General features: G+C 40.8%; 1 protein-coding gene across 4 annotated transcripts in view; it reads left to right on the top strand.

Moving 5' to 3' along the window:
* The window catches only part of Ebf1 (EBF transcription factor 1), a 389,509-nt gene that overhangs the window by 14,647 nt on the left and 354,063 nt on the right, over positions 1-20,799 (top strand). For all 4 annotated transcript variants that reach the window (XM_042699578.1, XM_042699577.1, XM_042699576.1 and 1 more), the window contains exons 5-6: positions 1,160-1,233; positions 11,272-11,340. In XM_042699578.1, coding sequence (XP_042555512.1) covers positions 1,160-1,233; positions 11,272-11,340 — 143 coding nt within the window. The remainder of the gene's footprint in view (positions 1-1,159; positions 1,234-11,271; positions 11,341-20,799) is intronic.

Here is a 20,799-nt window from a genome sequence, read left to right as displayed (position 1 = left end):
AGTATTATGCAGTGATACAACATTAAATTAGTTAAAGTTATCCCAATGCAGGGCCTGCTCTGTGTGTTTTTCTTTGTCTCAGCTATTAACGTATAGACCCACAGGGGAGTTCAGGTCTCAGGGAAACTTCTTGGTGTCCTGAAGCAAAATGTGCAAAGATTAAAAAAAATAGTCAAAATCATCTTGGCTGATGAGACAGTTTGGGATGCCATATTTATTTTGAGCATAGGATGTAATTCTTAGTTTAGGGAGATAAGTTTATGGCTTAAACACACACACATACATACACCCTCCCCCCCATATACTAGTGAGTATTACTGTTTGGGTGGGTGTATGCGCCATGAGAGTGTGTATGTTCAGCCTGTTGGTGAGAAGAGGGATTTTCCCCCTGACTGTGAATTATTTAAAACCTGACACAGTGACTCATAGTTGTTTTCAAATGCTCCCTCCTGGAAGACTAAATGTTGGGGTTAGAACTGATAAGATGAGGTGGCAAGCACACATCATTTAAGAATCAAATCTACATGCTTTTCTACATTTCAGATAAACAGTATTGCCAGCTATTCAGCCTTCTGAGGTTTCCTCTTTATTGATTAGACTTATTTTTATTCTGGATTGAAAGGAGAATTATAGTTGTCTCGACAACAGAGGTTCATCATACCTACACAGATTCAAAGATGCGTATTCTAATAAAGTCATTGATGCACAGAGGAATATATCTTATTCCACTTAGTTTGGGTGGATCTTGGACAGTATATCTTTGTTCCTTTTCTTTTTTTTTGGTTACAGTACTAGGGTTTGAACTCAGGGCCTGGGAACTGTCCCTGAACTTCTTTTGCTCAAAGCTAGAGCTCTACCACTTGAGCTGCAGCTCCACTTCTGGCTTTTATTTGGCGGGAGAGGCCGTGGTAGTTTATTGGAGATAAAAGTCTTCTGGAATTTCCTGCCCAGTCTGGCTTCAAACTGCGATCATCAGATCTCAGCTTCTTAAGTAGCTAGGTTTATAGGCATGAGCCACTGATGCCAGGCATGCAGCTTAAGACAGACTGCACAGTGAGGCCTTTGGGCCTGCAGCTGAAGTGATCTAGAATTCAGTTGTTATAGTTTGTGTTCTGCTACTTGGTTCCATACCCAGCTAAACTCATGCTTTTACTTCCAGGCCATAGTATATGAAGGCCAAGACAAGAACCCTGAAATGTGCAGAGTTTTACTCACACACGAGATTATGTGCAGGTAAGAATTCCTTGTTCTCTTTAATTAGTATTTGCATCTCAAATCTAGGTGAACTCAGGCTGAGTTGGGGTGGGGTGGGGTGGGGAGTACTACATTTGTCTTGGTTCTAGTGACAATCTAGAAAGAATTGTTAGATGTGAATATTTGATAGCAAAGTGTCAAGCATCACAGTCATTGTCAATTATTTATTAGATTTCATCCTGAAAGACATCCATTTCTTTTTTGATGTCGCACTATTAATGGGCAAGGCAGTGTCCTCCCTTCTCCCTTACAATTGAATAAAACACTGTAGGATTCTTTTAGTGTTAATATATGCCCTCAGCTGCATTGCTAGGAAAATGACTAAGCTGTCTACTGAAGTCAGCAAAGGTTTCTATTTGGGTAAACTTGAAAGATAAGCTCCCTCTTCAATTCTTCCACTTAAGAATAGGACCACCTGAATCTGGCCATCATTTCTTCTTAAATCGAGTGATTTTCTTCTTCTTTTTCCCCTTTCATCTGATCTTTTTCTTAACCCTGTATATAACTGACAGTATAGGTGGTATTTCTTAGAAGTGGTAAACTTTTGAGCTTTTGGAAGGATAGAAAGATGAATCCCTAAAAGGTCGAAAAATTCACGTGTCTTACAAACAAACATCTTTATTTATTTAATTTCCTGTGCTCAGACTGAGCTACATTTAAAAATAGTAGAGCAGATCACGTTCACCTGCGTGACCTCAGCCAGGTTTGCACGTGTGAGGGAGGAGAGCAGGGAAGTGCCTTTGAACTTGCGCTGTTATTCTTTGTAAAAATAACCCCAGCACTTAGCTCCCAGTATATTCTGAGTAATTGGATAAAGCATGGGAATGCCACTGTGCATCAGGAGAAGGCTACTAATTGCTTTGTTAGCCAGGCAGGCTTTTCCTGGCACAAAGTGGGCCTGGCTGCTGACCATTTCTTTCTTTCTTTCTTTCTTTTTTTTTTGGGTCCGGTCGTGGGGCCTGAATTCTGGGCCTGGGCGCTGTCCCTCAGCTCTTCAGCTCAAGGCTAGTACTCTACTAGTTGAGCCACAGTGCCACTTCGGCTTTTTTCTTTTTGCTTATGTGGTGCTGAGGAATCGAATCCAGGGCCTCAGGCATGCAAGGCAAGTGCTCTACCACTGAGCCACCTTCCCAGCCCTGGCTGCTGACCATTTCTGACTAATCCATATAGGACTTACGCTGCCCCCTCTGTCTAGGGGCTCTTTATCAGCTGCTCATGGACTTGGCAGGGGTAGAGGTGGGGGGAAATCTTAAAACTGTTCAGTAAAGATAAAGTCAACCGGGCTTAATGTGTTTCCTAGGTGACATACAAAGGTTAACTTCTTTTATGTCTTTTAATCTTTCATATTTTCATTTTCCAAAAGAAGACTTTTAATATGTTATTCTAAAATATACAGGAGATTCGCAAGTTTTCACTTCAGTGGTTTGGAAAACTTGTTAATTATTGAAAAGAAAAAAAAAACCCAGGTTGTTTTTCTCTAACTTTTTATTTGTAGCAGAACCCAAACAGAAGTTCTTGGATTTCTTATGTTATTAGGCAAACATTAGGAGCATAGTGAGTCTAATATAGTATAATAATGAGTGTAATATAGCTGAGATGTATCTTTCAAAAGTCAATGAGTAAAAGTGAATGCATGAAAAATATTAGAAAATAAATTTCTTTGTATTACTCATTTTCTCATCATCTCTATTATTTTTCCATCTTACAATTAGCATATTATTAGCGTGAATTTTCTATGCTGTACCTAGGAGAACATAGGAGAACGGAAGTAAGAAGATGGATCTCAACTACTAGGCCAGATAATATGTACATCTACATATATCATAGATTTACATCTCATATCTGCACGTCTGGATTAGGGTAGAAATAATTCTATTCTTGAAATACTTAAAGATATATTACACCTTTCATACCCAAGCCTACCCTCTATTAATGCAGTTTATATTTTCCTTGTTTTTAAAATTCATTGGCCCAAAGTGCTTTATTATGCTAGCTGGTGTGCTTTACAGCTCATGTTCTCTCTATTTTTCAGAAACATAAAAATAGCAAAAATAAAATTCTGAAGCCACTGAAGGCAAATGATGCTGTGTTCTTTCTGCGTGGCTAAGAGGGAAAAGCCATATTCAAAATGTCATCCTGCTAATGTTACAGATTACCGTGCTCCTGGCTGCCTATAGATGTGTAAGGGGGTAGTGTTTGTTTACCAGGCCGCCATGACCCCATTACACAAACCTGTCATCTATTGTATGGCTAACAGTCTTTTAAATTGCAAATCTGATGCTCTTTAGGGGGCTTTACGGAAAAAAAAATTCTCACTTTCCACATCATCCTATTTCTCTTGATTTCTTGCCTGTTGTAAGTGGAAGTTGGGATGTGCTGAATTTGCACCAGGGGTGCAAATGCAGGCTCAATTATAAGCATAAAATTAGAGTCTGTTCACCATTAATCAGCTTGGCTAATTGCTATGCACCACCATTAGCCATATGGTGTGAAAGACAGCTTGCTCTCCCCAAGATGAAATTTCTTCATTGCAGACATGAAATAGTAGGGCCCTGGATTTTAAGATGGCTTGTTTTAGATATTTAATTTCTAAACAACTTTCTGCAGTGCTTTCTATCAAAGCTAACGGCACAATAAAACTTTGCGTGGATGTCACAGAAGCTATATATTTATAGTTCCTTGGCTATGGTAAGGGAGACACAGAGAATTTAGATCGACCAGAAAGGGCTCGGTATGATTCTGTGTTGTGGTAGGCAAATGAGAAAAAAAAAAGATAAACACCAGAGGGTTGTGTCTTGGGTGCTGTAAATTTTAAAAACCCTTGTGTTCTGTTAGGAAGGTGACACCATTCTATGCACCGGCTAAAGGAATTGCTACTATTAGGTTCTAATTATTGCCACTCCGAGACAAACCTTCCTTGTCTTAATGACATGGAGCTCTTTTGTGGGATTATGGGAGAGTTTCTGCCTTTTGGTGAATTGCAGTCTATCAAACCTATCATCATTGCATTTGCCAATATTAGTGGTGGGTTCCTGAAAACAATTTAGCTCCATGAGTCACGCTTTAGAGTGGGAATTTAGGAGAGATTTGAGTGTAAACACATCCTAAACTCATATGTTCAAGTGTGGATGGGAAACAGGAACTCTGCTTGTAGGTGAGCTTGGTCCCCAAGCCCCAAATGAGGCTGAAGGAAGCAAGGATTCTCCATTTTCAGCACACAGGACAGTGACAGGGAACAGCCATTCCGTGTAGAACAGTACTCTTTTTTTTTTTCCACTAGCAGCCACACATCCTCAAGGCTGGCCTGCTTGCTTGATAGGCTTGTGCTTCCTTCCTCTTTACCACTTCTGATTTCTTCCTTCGGATGCCCACTGGAGCATGGTTTCCTCATGGTTAGGCCCTTGGCCCTGGGTCTGAGTGGTGTCTCCTTGGGTGCAGTCCTGTGTGGACTGTGCTTTTCCTTCATAGCACTCAGGGTTCTCACAATGGACAGATGGCACACGCACCGTTTTTCTTTGTTGTACTCCTTGAAGTCAGGGAGTTACTCCTGTGCTTCAGTTGTCCCATTTGTGAAGTTGGGTTTTAAAACTGTCTTGTAATGGTGGGAGTTAAGATTATATGTTATCTTCCCTGTACATGTTTATTATAGGGCCCAGTATTAAATGTATACTATCACTATTAGTAGTAGTAGGTTTTTTTCTGTTTGTTTTTGTAGTGCTAGGGATCAAACCCAGGGCTTCGTATATACTAGACAAGCACAGTAGTGTTAGTTTTCAGGAGGCTGTGGTAACAATATTCACAGTGCAGAGCCTGGTGCATCATTGCTCAGAGTGAATAATCAACCTTGAAGTCCAATTTCCACTAAAACATGAATATACTTTGGCCATTCCAGTTGAGGAGGCTAGAGGTGTCTTCAGTTTTTAGAGCAAAGCCTTGTGGTATGCAGTCAGAAAAGCTGGGGACTCAGTTTATCCCAGGGAGCTGGCACCTGGCAAACTAATTAGATTGACTCTGGAAAGGTTGAATGGAATAAACATTTGAGGCAAATTTGCCTGTTCAGAAAAGGGAAGAAACAACTGTAGGTAGATCAAGGCAACAGGAACGGGAAGAAAGGTCAGGTAGGAGGGGGCTTTTAGAGGGCACACGAAGACCTGTTTTGTTAGTGGTCCTGCTAGAATACTCCTTGGAGAGGTCTGTAGCTGGGTGTACCTGTACTGGGAAGAGAGTCTTAGTCAAAGTGACTTTAGTGATAAAGGTGAGAATGGAGGCTATGGGCTGAAATGGGGTTGACCAGATGGAAGAACAGAAAGGTGAGAAGCCCCAGTTCCATACTTCAGGAACAACTACCTTTAGCCAGGAGGGAGCACATGCTGGAGCAGTAAGCAGAGAGAAAGAACTTTGAGCAAACAGAAACAAAGGCTGAGGGGGGAGAAGGGGGTAGGCTCAGAGAAGGAAGTCATCCAGGTAGCACATGATAGAGTGACCTGGAGAGAAATGAAGACTGAGTATGACCAGCAGGCCACTGGTGATGCTGAGAGACGAGATTCAAATAGGTGATGAATCATTCCCTACACTCTTGGTAGTGATTTGTGGTCAAGCTTGGTGGGAACTCTTAGAAGAAGGGTGTCAAGGAGCAAGGAAAGAAATTCAAGAGAAAAGAAGGAAAACTTGATAGTGTGAACCCAGAGGGGAAACCTGGGAAGGAGGAATCAAAGGTGCAAACCAGAGGAATACTCCGTGTTGGGAGGTCCCAGGTGAGACAGAAAGGGAGGCGTCTGGAAGCCCCAGGACCTGAGTTAGTATTTTAAGGACAGCTAACTTTAAGACATGGGGGGCTGGGAAGGTGGCTCAGTGGTAGAGCGCTAGCCTTGAGCTGAAGAGCTGAGGGACAGTGCCCAGGCCCAGAGTTCAGGCCCCACGACCGGAACCCCCCCCCCCCAAAAAAAAAAGACATGGGGAGGAGGTAGAAGATAGTTGCGTGTATTTATGGAATAGTCTTTAAAAACCAGTCATCTTTAGAACTATTAATCAGACTCTTGAGATAATTCTTAGTTTTTTTTCCTTTTTTTTGGGGGGGGGGGGTCTGGTCGTGGGGCCTGAACTCTGGGCCTGGATGTTGTCCCTCAGCTCTTCAGCTCAAGGCTAGCACTCTACCACTTGAGCCACAGTGCGACTTCCAGCTTTTTCTGCTTATGTGGTACCAAGGAATTGAACTCAGGGCCTCATGCAAGCACTCTACCACTGAGCCACCTTCCCAGCCCCTCTTAGGTTTACTCTTTAGCGGCTTTGGCTGCACAGGAAAGGTAAAGTAAAGCGTTCAAGAGCCTCTACTTAACAGAAGTTCTGTAAGAGAAGCCTCTACTTACAGGAAGTTCTGAGAGAAGGGTAGACAAGGCCTCCCAGGTATAGGAGCCTGGTGAGTGTTTCTTGCCCTGATAGAAATTGGCCACCTGTGTCAGCCTGCTAAGAAAGACCCTTCTAAGCATGCTTCTCTCTGAGCATGCAGAACTAGCTGGGAGACACACAGGTCTGCTGAGGGTTGGGGGTGGTGAGAGGTGTGGGGAAAGGCACGCCAGGCGTGGGAGACCCATGGCTGTGGCCAGCCTCATGGCTGACCTGTCACTTGGGCTGCAGATTGGGAAGGGATACAAATAGTGGTGGCACCTGCTTGCTTTTGGAATCCTGCTTTGGTGCAAAGCAAATTAGGCAACTAAGTCCCTCAATAGATGAATGTCTGTCCCAGGCATGTGGGCACACAGTGGGAGTCTAAACACTGCTGTTGTGAATGGAGGAAGGGTTCAGGCACAGGCTAAGAAGAGCATGAGGAATCATAGTTTCGTGTGTTCTTTCTTTCCTTTTTCTTCTGTTGTGGGGCTTGAACTCAGGGCCAGAGCGCTGTACCTGAGCTCTTTTTTGCTTACAGTTGGCATTCTACCACTTTGAGCCACAGCTCCACTTTTGGTTTTCTGGTAGTTAAGTGGAAATACAGTCTGACAGACTTTCCAGACTGGACTGGCTGTGAACCATGATCCTTAGATCTCAGCCTCCTGAGTAGCTAGGATTACAGAGGTGAACCACCAGCACCTGGAGGTCCTATGTTTTCTTTTATTAACACAGTACTTTTCCCTGCAAGTGATATTACTGCTGTTTCATTTATTAGACTGAGTGTGAACCAAACCATCTTCTGCCTTCAACATTAGTAGATTGGTTCTTCTTTCAGCTGGGCCTTCCTGGTCAGTTCCTCTCTTGGGCATAGTGGAATGTGGTGCCCACCTCTCCTGGGCTGAGCTTAGGGGCTGCTTAGCCTGAAAATGAAGCCTCCAACTGGGCAAGACTCACAAGCGTGAAGGACAGATCTTTGCCTCGTTTGGTGCTAAGAGGTCACCTGGGGAAGATGTCAGCTCAGTCTAGAAAGGCCTTCCTTCTCCTGTTTGAGGTTCCTTCTTAATCGTTTAATAGGGAAATGCTACTGCAATACAAAACAAAACAATGCAATTTCCAGAAGTAAGGGAATAAAATGTTCTCCCATCCCCACTGCCAGTACCGGTCCTGTAGATGAACTCTTACAAGTTCTTGTCCATTGATTAAAAAAACAAACAAACCCAATTCCTACTGTGTCAGTTTCTGTAGTTGGGGAGATAAATGTCTGAGAATCTGTCCTGTGGGGCTTATATTCAAGAGAGACAGACAGAGGTATATATGAAATATGACACAGGGTACCCTAGGGTACACTGGGGTGGCGGGGAAGGCCTTCCTAGAGCAATGATAGCATTGAGTGACTTTAGCAAAATGAGGGTGCAAACCAGAATTTTGAAAATCCCCTCTGCCCTTCCCTCTCCCATTCTGCTTTTCATTTACTAGTTCTCTGAAATGAGATCCAACTATACACACGATTCTGAAACTTAATTTTCTCAAGTCACAATGCAATCCAGACTTTTGTCTGTGATAGCACATAGCACCTTGACTACAGTCTTTATGTTGCTGAACAGCCTTCCACATACTCCGGGTACACAGATATGTATACACAGGTAGACACACATATTGGGGATATATGTGTTAGTTTTTTGTCACCCATGCAAATGTGGGAATGCATGTTATTAATATTATTTTTTATTACTGTGATAAAATGCCTGGTAGAAAGAGTTTAGGGGAGGAGGGACTTAATTTGGCTTAGAAGTTCCTTGGTTACTTGGGTATGTTACTTTTAGCCTGTAGTGAGGCAGTGGTGAGCATCCTGGCAGAAGGGCATAGTAGAGGAAATCCTCTCACCTCATAGCAGCTAGGATGCAAAGGGAGGGACATAGGCAGGGTTTAGAGCAAGATACAGCTCCCAAAGATGCACCCTCCATGGCCTGCTTTCTCCAGCTGGGCCCCGCCCCCTAAAATTGCCAGCACCTCTCAAAATAGCATCACCAGGCTTCAGCACATTAGTCTGTATGAGACATTTCATTTTCAAACCATAACTGTAAGTATGTACATATGTATGTGTGTATGTAATGTGTCTATATGTATAAGCTAAAATATATACCTCTGTGTACGTATATCTTAGTAGGGTTATATTATAGACATATTTGTGGCTTCTGAGGTGTGGAATAGCAGTATAATTTTTATTACGTTACATTCTGAGAAAAACTCTGCAGGAGAAGCCTAACTTAGATTAAGGGTACAGTGCCTGGAGAAATCTCTGTGAGGAACAAGTAGTTGGTGTAGGCTGAGCTGAGCTCTGAGGGCCAAGCACAGGTAACTGACTAGGGAAGTGCTGGGGAAGGAGTCGGCCAGCAGAGATTTGCCTGAATCAGACCTAGGTGTGATGGAGCAGGGCGTATCAGAGGGGTTGAACTTGGCCAGCGAGGCTGGAGCTTGGCAAGCTGGAGAGGAAGGGCAGGGAGTGGGGAGGTCTGGCATCATGTCATTCTGCCTGCTGTGGGGAGCCGTATAGCGATCTTGGATAGTAAGCGATGCAGCTCCATGGATGCTTTGAAAAGATGCATTAGAGGAGGTCACAGTAGACACAGACCATGTGGGAAGCTATTGCAGTTGTCCAAGAAACAGATGAAAGTAGTGGGAGGAAGATGGTGGCGCAGTACTATGGCTGTAAGGGGGTAGATTTTATCCAGGCATCATCAAAACCAGTTGGAAGAGCCCCTGGGAGGCGTTGCATCCAAGCAGGACCCTAGTGAGGGTGCGGCCACCAGGAGCTTACATCGGGAGAAACAGGCCTCCAATTCATCTATTTGTTTCCCTGGGTAGGGGAGTGTTTGGCTTTTGTCAGTGGGCTGTGTTTGCATGGACAGGGCAGGTTTCTTAGACTTGGAGAAGGAGATAGTTGGGAGAAGCGGGCAGAGGGAGTCACAATGCTGCTGCTCTTCCCTGGGGGCCTTAACAGGACCAGTCATGGAGCCTCAGGCTTTATAACCTTTATTGCATTGAATCTATGCTGCAGTGTGTGGGGGTGGGTACCAAAGTTGTCCCACTGTACATATGAGAAACTGGTCACTAGGAGGTGGGATCCTTTGCTCAGGGTGACACAGGCAGCTGCGTCCCATTGCGTGGTCAGTGTTCTGACAGGCCTGAGCAGCATTCAGAGATGATGGTGTTGAGTTTTTAAACCATTTTTTGTTGCATGCCTCCCACCTACTCGTACCTCCTTCAAGTCCAGGGGAAACAGTTTTCTCTGAACCCCAGCAAGGGAAAAGGTGGTCAGGTGGTGGAAAAAGTACTTTTCAGCTGGGACTTTGACAAAGGAGGTGCAATTCTTATCATTGCTTTCTGGAGGTAAAAGGCACAAACAGAATCAGTACTAGATTGAGAGCTGGTTCACCCCTCAGAGATACAGTAAGGGCAAGGAAAGAGGCCTTCCTATGCGGGAGGGTGTGTTTCTGGTCCTGACAGTGAAGTGCAATGTTCAGTTCTCTAGAAGAAATTTAGCCTGTGTGATTCATTAAGTCACAAGCGTTTGTGTATACACATGTGTGCAAGAAGAGAGAATGCTACTTCTTATACTTGCAGTGCATGCTAATTTCTCACCTCTGGATAACCTGTTACCTTCTTCACTCATGAGATGGTGTGTCCCTGGGTGTGGACCAGCCACGGGACACATTTGTATTTGCAAATAAATAACAGACAGTTTTCTGCTGATGGCAGGTACTGTTCCTAAATGTGAATTTTTCACCCTTTAGGGGCCATCTGGTTTTTTTTTTTAAATTATGGACAGACTTAAGATCAGAAATTGGTGAGATTTTGGTAGGAGTGCTTTGTTGAACTGTTGGTTCTCCTTCTGAACTAATAAAGAAGGTCCACTGACAGGGTGACTGACCCACAGTCCATAAAGCACCCAGAACCTGACTGGGTACCAGTCATAGCGCTAAAGGACTGTGGCTGTGAATCTCCATTTCCCCCTTTATCTTGCCTTTTCCTTGTCTTATTAGTTATCTTTTATTTTCATGTTCCTGAAGATAGTTCACAAGCAACAGTTACCACTTTAGGATTTGGGTGTGTGTGTGTGTGGGGGGGGAAGTCAGTGGGGGAAACACCATCAAGAAGAAGAAAAAGGAATCCATTTAATACAAAATGACTGGAGGGGGTGAAATCACTTATACCTTATTATTGACGTGTTCCACACAATTAGTGTGATCTTGAAGGAAGAAGTTTGAGCCACCCACAACCCTGAATATTCTTACTGGGAGGATGAAATAATAGTGCACTTCTCACATTGAACTCTGCCAACATTGCGGGCACTGCCGGAGAGACCCCCCATCTTGAGGCTGTCATTCTTGGCTCTGAGAGAGCCCCTGACCCTCCCCCTCCCTCATCCTCCAAGCAGGGGGAGGTTAAGCCTGGCCATTAACCCATAGGTGACCCAAATAGAATTTTCTGTCCCAGGAATCTGTTGACTGCCAGGTATGGCTTTGTGGTAATTCTAGTATTTGCAACCCAGCAATTTGAACCTTCTGTCTGCTTAAATGATGATTTTACGTCGTAATGGTTGTTCTAAATCCTTTCGCTTTTGCTCCATAGCCGCTGTTGTGACAAGAAAAGCTGTGGCAACCGAAATGAGACTCCCTCAGATCCAGTGATAATTGACAGGTAGGGACAGTCTTCTTTCACTGGATTCTTATTCCGTATTATAATGAAACACCTGCCTTGTGTTGCACCCGGGCCAGGCGAGGGTTAGGAACGCCTGTGGCCGAAATTTGTCTGTTGGTCGTGATTTATACTGCGCCGAGCGATTGGAATTCCTGGGAAAGCCATATGGAATGTTCTTTGGAGGCCTGTTTCTTGGATCACTCCGGTTTTGTGTCTGATTCATGTTCCTAAAGGAATATATATATTTTTTATTCCTGACTTTCTGTGGCTCTATCTTCATGCTGTGCCAGGAAGCTTCAGAAATAAAATAATAATAGTTTGTGATTTATGAAATGTGGTTGGGTGCTTATAAATATTTAACTTTTATTTGAAAAATGTTTGAATCATTATCACTTTTAGCTACAGTAGTTCTGTTGGATGTAATCCATCTACATTTTAAGGTTTTTATTTATGCATAAAAGCAGTTTAAAGAGATCTGCGAACCAAGATTTTCTACTATTATTTCCCGTGTTTGATTATAGCTCATCCTGTATTGCAGGTTGATTAATTTATCCTGCTTGTCTTAATTATTGTATTTTAAAACAGATCCATATAACTAATCTGACATGACCAAGTAAATCACTGTAGGACAATAAATCTGTTTTAGTTGTGTAGGGCAATTTTGAGTCAGCGAGAACACACATTTTACAAAGTTGCATTCCAAATATTCATTTTACATTTTAATTATTGAAATTCATTGTATGGAAACATGTGTGATATGCCATTTGTTAAATAGCATTACTCATTGAGAGTTAAATGGCCTGGAAGTTTTATAGGTACTGTCAGTTGTCAGCCAGAAGAAGAGCTAGCATCTTCTATGAGGTGGAAAGGATCAGGATAAAAAAGGAAAAGGAATTGGAGATATTCCTATCTAGACAAGTAAAAGCCTCCTTTTGGATTTTGGTAATAGTAAATTTTGACAACAACAAAGAAACAAGAACTCTAGCTTCCAAATTCTTCACCATTTCTGGACTTGATTTATCATTTTTTTTCTAACTAAAACCAAATTATTGATTTGTCTTTATCAAGAGATCAAAATATGGTTGATTTTTTTTTTATGGTTGATTTTTTTAAGCTGTGTAACTTTTCAAGTTTTTACCCAATATTGATTGTCAAGTAGCTTTATAAAAATTACATTTTATTAGAATGTGTTAACTAAATATCTCGCTAATGAATATTTACTGCAGCCTACTTTGACTTGATATACAGAATAAATACTTGATTCAAAGTTAAGAGATACAGAAGTTTAGTGTGTGATCCTGTTGTGAACAGCCCAGAGAAAGAGGATGGCATGTTTGTCTGCAAGTGTAGATAGGCTTTTCTTCGAATCATTTTCTCTACCCTGGGTGATAAAAGTCTCCAGATAAATAAGGTTAAAAATAAACATAACCTTCAGGTTGTTTGCTTCAGTTAGATATTCCTATTCAAAACACTATTTCTTCTTTTAAACACATTTTTCTTTCCCATTAAAAAAAACGTTGTCTGATCAAAGGACCAGCCCAAACATTCTTGAAACTTCGAAACTATAAACATTTTGTTCTGCTGCAGAGAAGACTTTGGTTTAAGTGATGACAAGAACCTTACCTTGCCATCCGCATTGAAAACACTTTTTTCTTGCTAGTGGATAGGTTGAGCTTTTAAGTTCTCCGTTTGGTTTTAAGCTGTGACTCTGATACAGAAGGTTGATATGCGTGTGGTTTGAATAACATTTGATTTTGACCTGTTCTGTGGGTTGCAATGGCTGAAGAAACTTGACTCAGCAATGCTGTAATTAGCCCGTTTTTGAAACGGGATTGTGTTACCTGGATTGCATTAGTATAGCATCTATTGTTGCTTTGCATCTGTCCCAGTAGGGTATTTAAAACCTTTCCTTGGCTGAGTAGTTTAAACAATTTAGGCAAAATAAGTATGTATTTTATGTTATTAGTGGATTTAGAGATATTATGACCTTTATCCTCCTATTTTTTTATTTTGATTTGACAGTGGTTAACCTTGAACTCTTAAAAGACAGGCATCATTTAAATATGGCTGGAATCAGAGTATGCCCAAGTCCCTACATATGTTTATTTTCTGGCTCTTGCCTCTGTCTCAGAGGTATGATCATTTCATGCAGTGATATTACTTGGATATGTATTTAGCTATTTATCATTTGCATCTGAGATTTTCAGAATTTATTTGTCCTTCAGTCTGCCGAAGAGGTTTTTTTTTTTTTCTTAGTTTAAAAACTCCAGTCCTGTCTGTGCTGACAGGTGAAACTTCCAATTTTAACAGAAGAAAATAACCAGAAAAGAACTTATGCCAAGAAGGGCAAAATAGGAAAGATTTTTATTTTCAATTTCATAAAATTGTTGCAAAGAAAAAAAGTGATGACAACCTCCTCTGAATTTCAGGGGTTCCAATTTCATTCTATGTTACTGATTACATAATATCTGTTACGTGCTTAGGGTGTGGTTTTCTCTCAGATTTATGTATACAGATCTCGGAATATTTAGTAAAAACAGACTCTGAAGCCTGCATGCAGTTGCAACAGAAACTGTGTTTACAAGATCCATACAATAGCAATTACAAAGCTGAGGGTACAGGATTGTTGCTTTAGGACTTAGCATAGCTTTTACAACACAGTCACCTTTTTGGGCACCAATAATTTTAGCTCCATTTGCTTGTCCTTCAGAATTTGGAAGAACTCCGCTATTTTTATCAGTCCAAAGACTTGTAGCAGTGGTTATTCAGGAAAGCTATTTATAGGATGGATGGAAGAGGCTTTCTGGTTATATGGAACTTGTGGGACAAGCTGTGTCTGTGTTAAATGTTGGCTGTATTACTTGCTGCCAGTAATTTGGGGATGTCAGCCGGGCACATCACATCAGAAACGGAGTCAACAAAACCAGCAGTTGTATACTGTGACTTGAGAAACTATGACCTGGATTCTTTTTATCTTTATATTTTTGCAGTCATGATAATGTGTCAAGTCACTTCAAAAAAGTTTGTAGAAGAATTTCTCTGAATCTGGGAAATGCACATCTTGACTTGACTGCTAGGTTAGATGGCTTCCCACTGCCACATAGCTTGACTCGGAACCACGCACTCAGTCTGTGCCTGATGATCCAGATATTTGGGCCGTGTAGATATGAGAACAGTCAAACGTGTTATGCTTAATAACTGATGATCAGGAACTAATAACAGCAAATTTAATTATCTTTGAGATAAAGGGGCATGTGTAGTAAATGTTATTCAAGTGAAAAGCAAAAAAAGACTTTCAGTTATTGAATAAAGGTGGAGATTGATTTACCCTATTTACACAAAACTCATATTTGTATTTAAAAGGGTTGCAATAAAATTTGTGTTTCAAAATTGACTAAATTGTAGTTTTATTACTACATGGACAGCCTTATGTCCTAACCTTTTTCCCTTAGAGTTATCTTAGTTCAATAAATAAAACCTCATTAGACTATTCCCATTTCAATGAGTTTATTAAATTTTGCAGGAGCAATTAGCATAAGCTTGCTAATTTTTCTGGAAGACTAATGAGGGAGGTTCTTAATTAGGTTTACTTTGTAAGAATCAGAAAAGATGGTAATGACAAGAGTCAGATAGGGTAGTCTGAACTGGGAACCCAGTTTTTCTGGTTCCATTGAAAAAAATCTTCTGTTTTCTGTGTGGACTTGCTTATAAATGCTGAGCTGTGTAAAGACTGGAGACATTTACTCCACATTTAGTGTTAGCATTCTTACTAGATCTGTTTCACAGAACTCTTTTGTTTTTCTAAACTGTCTTTGAGCGATGACATGGATGAATAGATGGTCTTATGGAAACATTTCCTTTTCCAAATTGTCCTATGGGGACACAGAGATCTCTGATGTTTCCGGTGAGAGTGGGCTGGATAGGGCCAGCTCCATATTTGTTTGTTTGTTTTTTTTCCCTTAAATTTATCATCAGTATGGTTGCTGAGATTATTAGACCGCTAAATAAAGAGACACAATAGGAGCCCCCATTTTTCTGTTCTTTATACTCTGGATACTTAGTTGTCAATGGGAGGAATTTTTTTTAATGGACAGAAATAATGAAGGATGCCTGTCCTATCCTTCATTATTATGTTCAGCTATGTCATGTGAGCTAAGACATCATTCTTTAAGGTGATCAAGAGGCTCAACCTGCAAACTTTGGGTTCCCCAAAGCAAAAGTAAGAGTATCAAACTGAATTTTAAGCCTGCCCACGAATAATTCTTCTAAATGGCTTGGTTTGCTTTTTGCACCAGCTTTGCCATCTCTTTCTTTTCCATTTATAAGTTCTATATCTGTGTTGAGAGGTTTGAGATGTAGGCTGTGACATGGGACATTAAAAGACACCCAAATTTTGTAGCATGAAGACCCACTATGTGTGGAATTCCTTCAGGCCACATTTACCCTTCTCCTAAAGAGAGAAAAAGGACCTATATTTGTTTTTTTCAGTATTGTTTGAAGACCTCCCACATCTAGGTCACCCTGGTTTATTTAGTAACACTAATTGGATTTGTGTTATGATTGTTATCTGCACCGTTCTGTTCAGTAAGGAAAATATTAGAACACTCAGCTACTTCATTTACCTGGTATACATCATTTGAACAGATAACTTTTAGACACGTTATGACTGTTCCTACAGAAATTTTTATTGAAGACCCAGTTTTCATCCAAGACATGAAAATGCAATGGTATGACTTTTCAGAGAAGGTCAGTGTTATCTTAGTGCCCAGCTAGAGTAAAACTTTAGACTTAGGACATCTCTATCCATTTTTAACAAACCATTGGAGGGAGGGAATAGACATTCCCCGAAGATTTCGAAGGCCTTCAGACCCCACAACTAGGACTTGCTTCTGTCTTTTATCATGAGCAGTAAATCTCACAATTTATTCAAGTGTTTTTCTTTTTTGGTTTTCCATAAAAGTTAAGTTCTTAACTAAGATGCACAGGAAAAGATTACTTTTATTAGTGTTACCAATGAAGCTTTTAGTTTCATGGCTTCATTTCTTTGCTCTTTTAGTGCTTTTTATTTTGGTCTCTTTCCAATTTGTAGAAGGATCAACTACCAAATGTAATCCTTCTGTACAACACACAATCTACACAATACACAAACAGTTCTCTGAGTCACAAAGAACCAGAGGTGTAAACTCATTTCACAGAGTTCACCTAAACTGATTCCCTAACTTGGACTATTCAGTTAAAATAGAAGGAAGAGGAATCACTCTTAAAATCACGCCAGGGAATATAATTGTCTTTTTGTCTGCTTTGAGAGGTTTGCGTTTCCCCCCCCCCCCCCCCCCGCCCCCAGCCCAAAAAATAGTGGCAAGCCAGTATGACACCAAGCATGAATTTACAGTGTTTATTAACCCTAGTGTGTTTAAACATTTGTTTTCTCAGTGGGAATTCCTGTGTGATTATTAGCAATGAGACTTATGTGAGTGAGGATCATTCTAAATTTTATTACAGAGCAGATGATACCATCCTGAATATGAGATGAGCCTTATACATTTGTGTGTAGTTGGCTCCTCTGATAGGAAAATAACTAATACAATAAGCTAATAGCAGGCTCTATTCCATTTTCTATCAGCTATTCTCAAATACACAACCAGGATGCATTAAAACGCATTTCAAATATGCTGACAATATATCATAATGCAGAGTACTTTTGCATGGTAGAGTACTACTGCAGACACTGTATAATGAGCAACGGTGGTTTTCCTGTAAGGGAAATAATGGCATCAACTTCCAAGAAATGTATTTAATGTAGCTTCAGAGAATCCTCAGTGTGTATGGTGTGGGTCTGGTGTCAACTCATGGCATAGGTTTTTATCCCATACTCTCACAACTTGGCTTTTGTAACAGTTCTAGGGAAAGTGCAGAAAATCAACACAGTCCCTTGTGTGTCATTAGTAGCTCTGTATACTTGGTGATGATAACTTATCTGTACATTACCCATGCTTTCACTTTTCAAAAAAAAGTTGCTTAGAAATGTAAAAACAAAACAAAACAAAAAAACCTTTCCCCGGAGCAAAGTCCATTGATAAAAATTCTCAGTTCTTTTACTACCAACAACTGGTCCAACTCTTCAATAAAAATCGACCAGATTTGAAAAAACTCTATGTAGAGGTTCCAGCCTAAAGTGATGGTATTGGTCATTTCAATTTGCATGAGATGTTATCTAACATAGACTACCAATTCTTCTCACTGCCCCCTTCCCACTCCATTCCTTTCTTTCTAAACTGTGTAACAATATACTGTCCAGGACAATATAAAAGTGACTCAGTACTCCTGTTGGCAATTAGTAGAGTATGATGAACAGTACAGGTTTGTCTTCTGTTACTTGCTGTCTTCAAAGGTGTGGGGAGATGAAGATAAATTTCCCTTGCAAACCATTTCTCCAGTTACAAGCCTTTTGTCCAGAAGCAAATGAAGGTTTTAATGTTATAGGACTTAATTATAATACGATTCTAATGGCTCTAATCCAGCTAAAGTGTGAAGCTCTCGGTGTATGCATATGTGTGGATGTATGCGCATGTGTGTGCACATGTTTGTGTATTGTTCATGGGGAGGGAAGTCAACCCCCCCCAAAAAAATTGCCTGTCATAGTTTCCTTTAGGGGAAAAGGGGTTATATGTTAAATGATGCACACTTAATAAAAAACCTGATTTAGTGAAAAAACAGTCCACAGAATAGTGTTCATTGTTCACTGGGAATTTTTGAAGGTGAAGTGTTTGGTTCCAATTCTGAGCATGCTTCCAGCCCTCTTGGTAATGACTTAACTAGACAAGCTGCTAAATTAGGTAGCTCGATCCCACAATAACCTCCAAAGTGGCACTCGGTAACTATACCATCCCGCTAACTGTTTGAGGCACAATAGTGCCGTAATATAATATAAAGTAATGGTGTTAGCCAACACATCTTTAATAAGATATTGTCCCTGCCTTTGCCATATGTTACAGAGCTGCCTCTCACTCGGTGGGCCTTTTGATTCCTCTCAATAAGATTATTTCAAATACTCTAATCCTGAATCATTGACATGAATACAAAAGCCCAGTGACATCTAATAGATGCCTCTTAGCTTTGCTTTTCCTCTTGTTCCTTTCCTTTTTCTTCTCTTTTTACCTGACAAAAAGCTTATGGACACTTGGGCTCTGTCTCTCAGGAGCAGCATGGGGGTTCCTCATGAAATATAAAGGAGGAAAAAGGACCGACAGAGGCCCGATAAGCTACAGAGTGAAGGGCCATAGATTAAAAGTAAATGCCAGTAAATCCTACTCGGTCCACTCACTTGTTCTTTTATTGTTTTCTTTAACACTTTCAGTGCCAGGGAAAGGGGCAATGAAAAAATTTAGTCGTCAGAATATGGGTAAGCATTTAGAATCTGAACATGGTCCATCTACATTATTTTTTTATGGCTTTGCAAGGTTGGCAATTTTTGGTTCATTTAATGGTTATAGTTTAGAAAAGAAAAAAATAAAACCAGGCACTTTTAATCAGAAGCAAGAATCCTTCAGTAACTTTGTCTGTTTTGTCTTATTTGCTGCTCAGTTGATCAGATAGTACTCCTGTGCGTGGAGACTGATAGCTAGATGAGCTAAAAGAGCTCTGGAGGGTGTGACCCCTGGGAGCTTCGAGCATGACTTCTTCCAGGTGGAAATAACTTTTTCTTTTCTTGTTTTAGTTGGTTGTAGGGCTTGAACTCAGGGCCTACGCGCTTATCCCTGAGCTTTTAGTCCTCTTCCATTGTGAGCCACAGTTCCACTTCCAGTTTTCTGGTGGTTAACTGGAGATAAAGAGTCTCAGGGATTTTCCTGTCCCCATTGGCTTCAAGCCATGATCCTCTGATCTCAGCCTCCTAAGTAGCTAGGATTACAGGTGTGAGCCACTGACGCCTGGCTAGCTTTTTCTTTTCATCAACGAATTGAAAATGATCAAAGGGAAATGTTGATACCTTGTCCCAAGATAAACAATTGCCTGTTGTCTGCACGGCTGCTTGTGCTGGGAATGTTCCACCTGCACTGGATGGTGCATACTAGCTTATACACTGATGGCTCACTGGGTAGTTTTTAGCACAGCCTAGCACCTCTCTAATGGTCTTGAGTTTGTTCTCCTCTTCGCTTTAGCAAAGCAATCATCTGCAGGACAGATGATCACACTCTTTAACAGTTTTTATTATAAAGGACTTAACTACTGGGGTTTCTTTTTCTTTAAAAATATTCTTCTCACTAAATAGTCTGATCTGCAATGTCCTACATTTTTTTTAAATAGTGGTGGATGCACTAAAGTCCCTTCATAGAATAGAAAGTTAAGTTTTCTAGACCTGTATCAAGTTTTCTGTTTGCCGGTCTGTCTCGTTGCAAAGACAAAAAGATAAAAGTGAGAAAAATCTCTTGTACCTGTTCTTTAGTTAAGAAATTTAGTTAGGAGTTTACTTGGCTGTCTTCTTGCCTTATCTAAAAAACAATCCAGAGCTGGTACCAACAGAAAATGGATTTATTATACTGGCTTGGCATTTTCTTAAAGCCAGATGCAAATTTCAACTTTATGGCCAACATCACAGAACACCTTAAAAAATGACTTCCTCCTTCCTGGGACAATCAAAGTATGGGAGCATCTAGGTTTGACTGTCTGTATGTTCTCATAAAGCCCAGCACCTAAATTCTGGTCTTTGGAGCACCTTAAAATGAAACAAAATTCCAGGATACTGTGAGCTTAAGAGTAACCTGGATGTCTGCGATAGTTGTAAAGCACCAAATTGTCAGAGAACTCTCTTCCCACCAATGAATCTACCTGATGAGCCCAGGATACTACAGAGTGAATGGAAACTCAGCACCTCCAGGCTCTCAGCCTGAGTTCATTCTCTCCATTGCTCAGTGCAAAATATTTTCAGCGTTTCACTGTCTCTCATTCATTGTATTTTTCTTGATTTCTACATGTCTTGCTGTAAACCTACTTACTTTGCCAGTTTTCTTAGTTGCTGTCGCACATTTGCATTTAACAATGATAAAATGACCTATGATTCTTGGCCAGAACAGTGTTGAGTTTATGCGTTCTTCTTCCATTTGATGAATGAACCTTTGTGTATTTCATTGGGGAGAAAACCCCCAGAAACTTAGAGAAGGTTTAGTATGATGGATAAGGCAGATGTTTTGAAGTCCTTGGCTGAAAGCTCAAATCCCTCCATTGCTACTTAGGCTCTGAGCCTATGTGCTCAGTTTTTCCATCTCCACAATGGGAAAATCCATTTCTCTTTTGAAAGGTAGCAAGGATCAACACCTAGCACTGGGCTTGGCGTATCTCAAGTGCTTAAAATCATGCACCTCTTATAATTCAAACATAACATATTGCAGGTGCACACATACATCTGTATATGTCTCTCTCTATATACACACACACACACACACACACATATACACACATATA

This window comes from Dipodomys spectabilis, unplaced genomic scaffold (assembly GCF_019054845.1).
Source record: "Dipodomys spectabilis isolate Male_0828 unplaced genomic scaffold, ASM1905484v1 ptg000258l, whole genome shotgun sequence".
Taxonomy (NCBI): Eukaryota; Metazoa; Chordata; class Mammalia; order Rodentia; family Heteromyidae; genus Dipodomys; species Dipodomys spectabilis.
The sequence above is the reverse complement of the archived record's forward strand: the minus strand, read 5'-3'. Positions and strand labels throughout refer to the sequence as shown.